At 40.7% G+C, this 1,917-nt stretch overlaps 1 protein-coding gene across 1 annotated transcript; it reads right to left on the minus strand.

Moving 5' to 3' along the window:
* Positions 1-332: 332 nt before the first annotated feature.
* On the minus strand, positions 333-1,091 carry LOC119558386 (fork head domain transcription factor slp1). Its single transcript, XM_037871914.1, has one exon. The coding sequence runs from the start codon at positions 1,089-1,091 to the stop codon at positions 333-335; it is 759 nt and encodes a 252-aa protein (XP_037727842.1).
* Positions 1,092-1,917: the final 826 nt, after the last annotated feature.

The following is a 1,917-nucleotide window of genomic DNA, read 5'->3' on the forward strand; positions in this document are numbered from 1 at the left end:
TTTATAAAACCTATTTTCAAAAAACGGTAAACATTAAAATTAATACTCTAAGCATTTAATAAAAAAGTAATTCCTATTTATAGCTGAGCCTTAAGGGTGGTGGAAAACCATTTACTTCGAGAATTTAAATCAGGAAAGTAGGAAAAATTTGTTTTTACTTTTAGAAACTAACAATTTGAAAATGATCTATTTAAAGCATGTGAATAAATGTTAATTATTTTGACCCACCTAATATAAACAACATTTGCCGCGTTCTACGCCCAGAGGGAAAAATCAAAGTTGGTCTATATCGAGAGGATTTCGAGGCAGGACCAAGCTGAAATCGATTGATGTTACTCTTGGTGGAAGTGGAAATGGTGATGCCGCAGTTGCAAATGTTGTTCGTTGAGATGTGGATAGAGATGCTTCTGCTGCTGCGGATGCATTTGAGGATGCTGCTGATGGGGATGTTGCATCATCTGATGTCTGTGCACCATTGCATGGTAGTGCTGCAGCGTTGCGGCTTGGTGATGGTCAAGTATGGGGAAGTAGACGCCTTGAGACTTGAAATGTTGGGTGTGGATGTGATTGTACTGCGGCAACCGCTGGTAGGGGTGACCTGTGACCTTGGCCCTGCCCATCTGGGCGTTCTGTGGCCAGTTGCTGCGGCGCAGTCTTCCAGTAGTCTCGCCAATGGACAGATCCTCGGCATAGGGATCGAGTGCCCAGTAGTGACCACGACCAGGATCATCCAAGGCTCGCGGCACCCGGACAAAGAACGGATTGAGGCTCAAATTGTGCCGTATCGAATTCTGCCAAACGCTCTTCCTGCTCCGATAATAAGGAAAATTATCAGCAATCCACTTGCAAATGCCACTTAGGGTCAATCGTTTTTCAGAACTGCTCCAGATAGCCATTACTATAAGGGCACTGTAGGTAAAAGCCGGCTTAGCATTGCTCTTCGAATTGGAACTAGAACTAGAGCCCATCGTCTTGGGCTCGTCTTCGGAACTATTTCCGGAGTGGTTCGAAATCGGTGCATCCACCTTATCATCCACTGATAGTAGCGATCGGATGGAGAAGCTGGACTGAAAGACCGGTGTCGTATCCATGGTTATATTATTATAATGTGCCACTGGTTGAGTTTGTCGACTGACTGTGCTCGGTCCGTTAGAAGCAGATCTATTTATGTGAACCAAACAGAGGCTGCCCGAAAGGATTACGTGCATATCCTTGGCCAAGGATTAGCGATCCCCCTTTTAATCGCCGCGCAACGCGCTTAATGGCAAACAGATTCATTAAAGCCTTCGGATTCATTCATTGATCCACATCCACGACTACGGGAGTCGCAAACGTTTTCGGATTAGCGCAGGACTAGCGGCTTCCAAATTGGATTATTTTTACCTGCCCCTCGTCTTGCGACCTCGTCCTCCCCTCGGCGCCTCCTCGGTGATCGTTCTTTTCAAGAACACCTTACTGTAGCATCCTATCCCCTAATAGCTGACCTACGAAAATGTTCCACCTTTGAATCTGGGCAAATTATTGCTTTTTACATCCTCTCAGAGGATATTATTTGGCTTGCATATAACTGCATAGTTCATTTAATTTAAATCAGCAGCTATACATTTTTTCTACCGAAATTAACATCTGAAATTTAAACTTTTTGAAAATTCTCATTAATTTCATTTTTACTATTTAATTACTTATTAATATTATATTTCATTTTATCTCCTTCAATAAATGATTCGCAAATAACTTGATCAACCTGTTAATAGTAATATTTATATTTAAATACTTTTTCGAGTTTACTCAGACGCACTGATAAAAAAACGTAGTAGCTCTATTTATTTTATTTTTATTATTATTTAACATTCATTGATTGATTTTAATTAGAAATTATATTTTTTTAAATTGAAATTGGTTCAAGTATTGTCAAAT

This window comes from Drosophila subpulchrella, chromosome X, assembly GCF_014743375.2.
Source record: "Drosophila subpulchrella strain 33 F10 #4 breed RU33 chromosome X, RU_Dsub_v1.1 Primary Assembly, whole genome shotgun sequence".
Taxonomy (NCBI): Eukaryota; Metazoa; Arthropoda; class Insecta; order Diptera; family Drosophilidae; genus Drosophila; species Drosophila subpulchrella.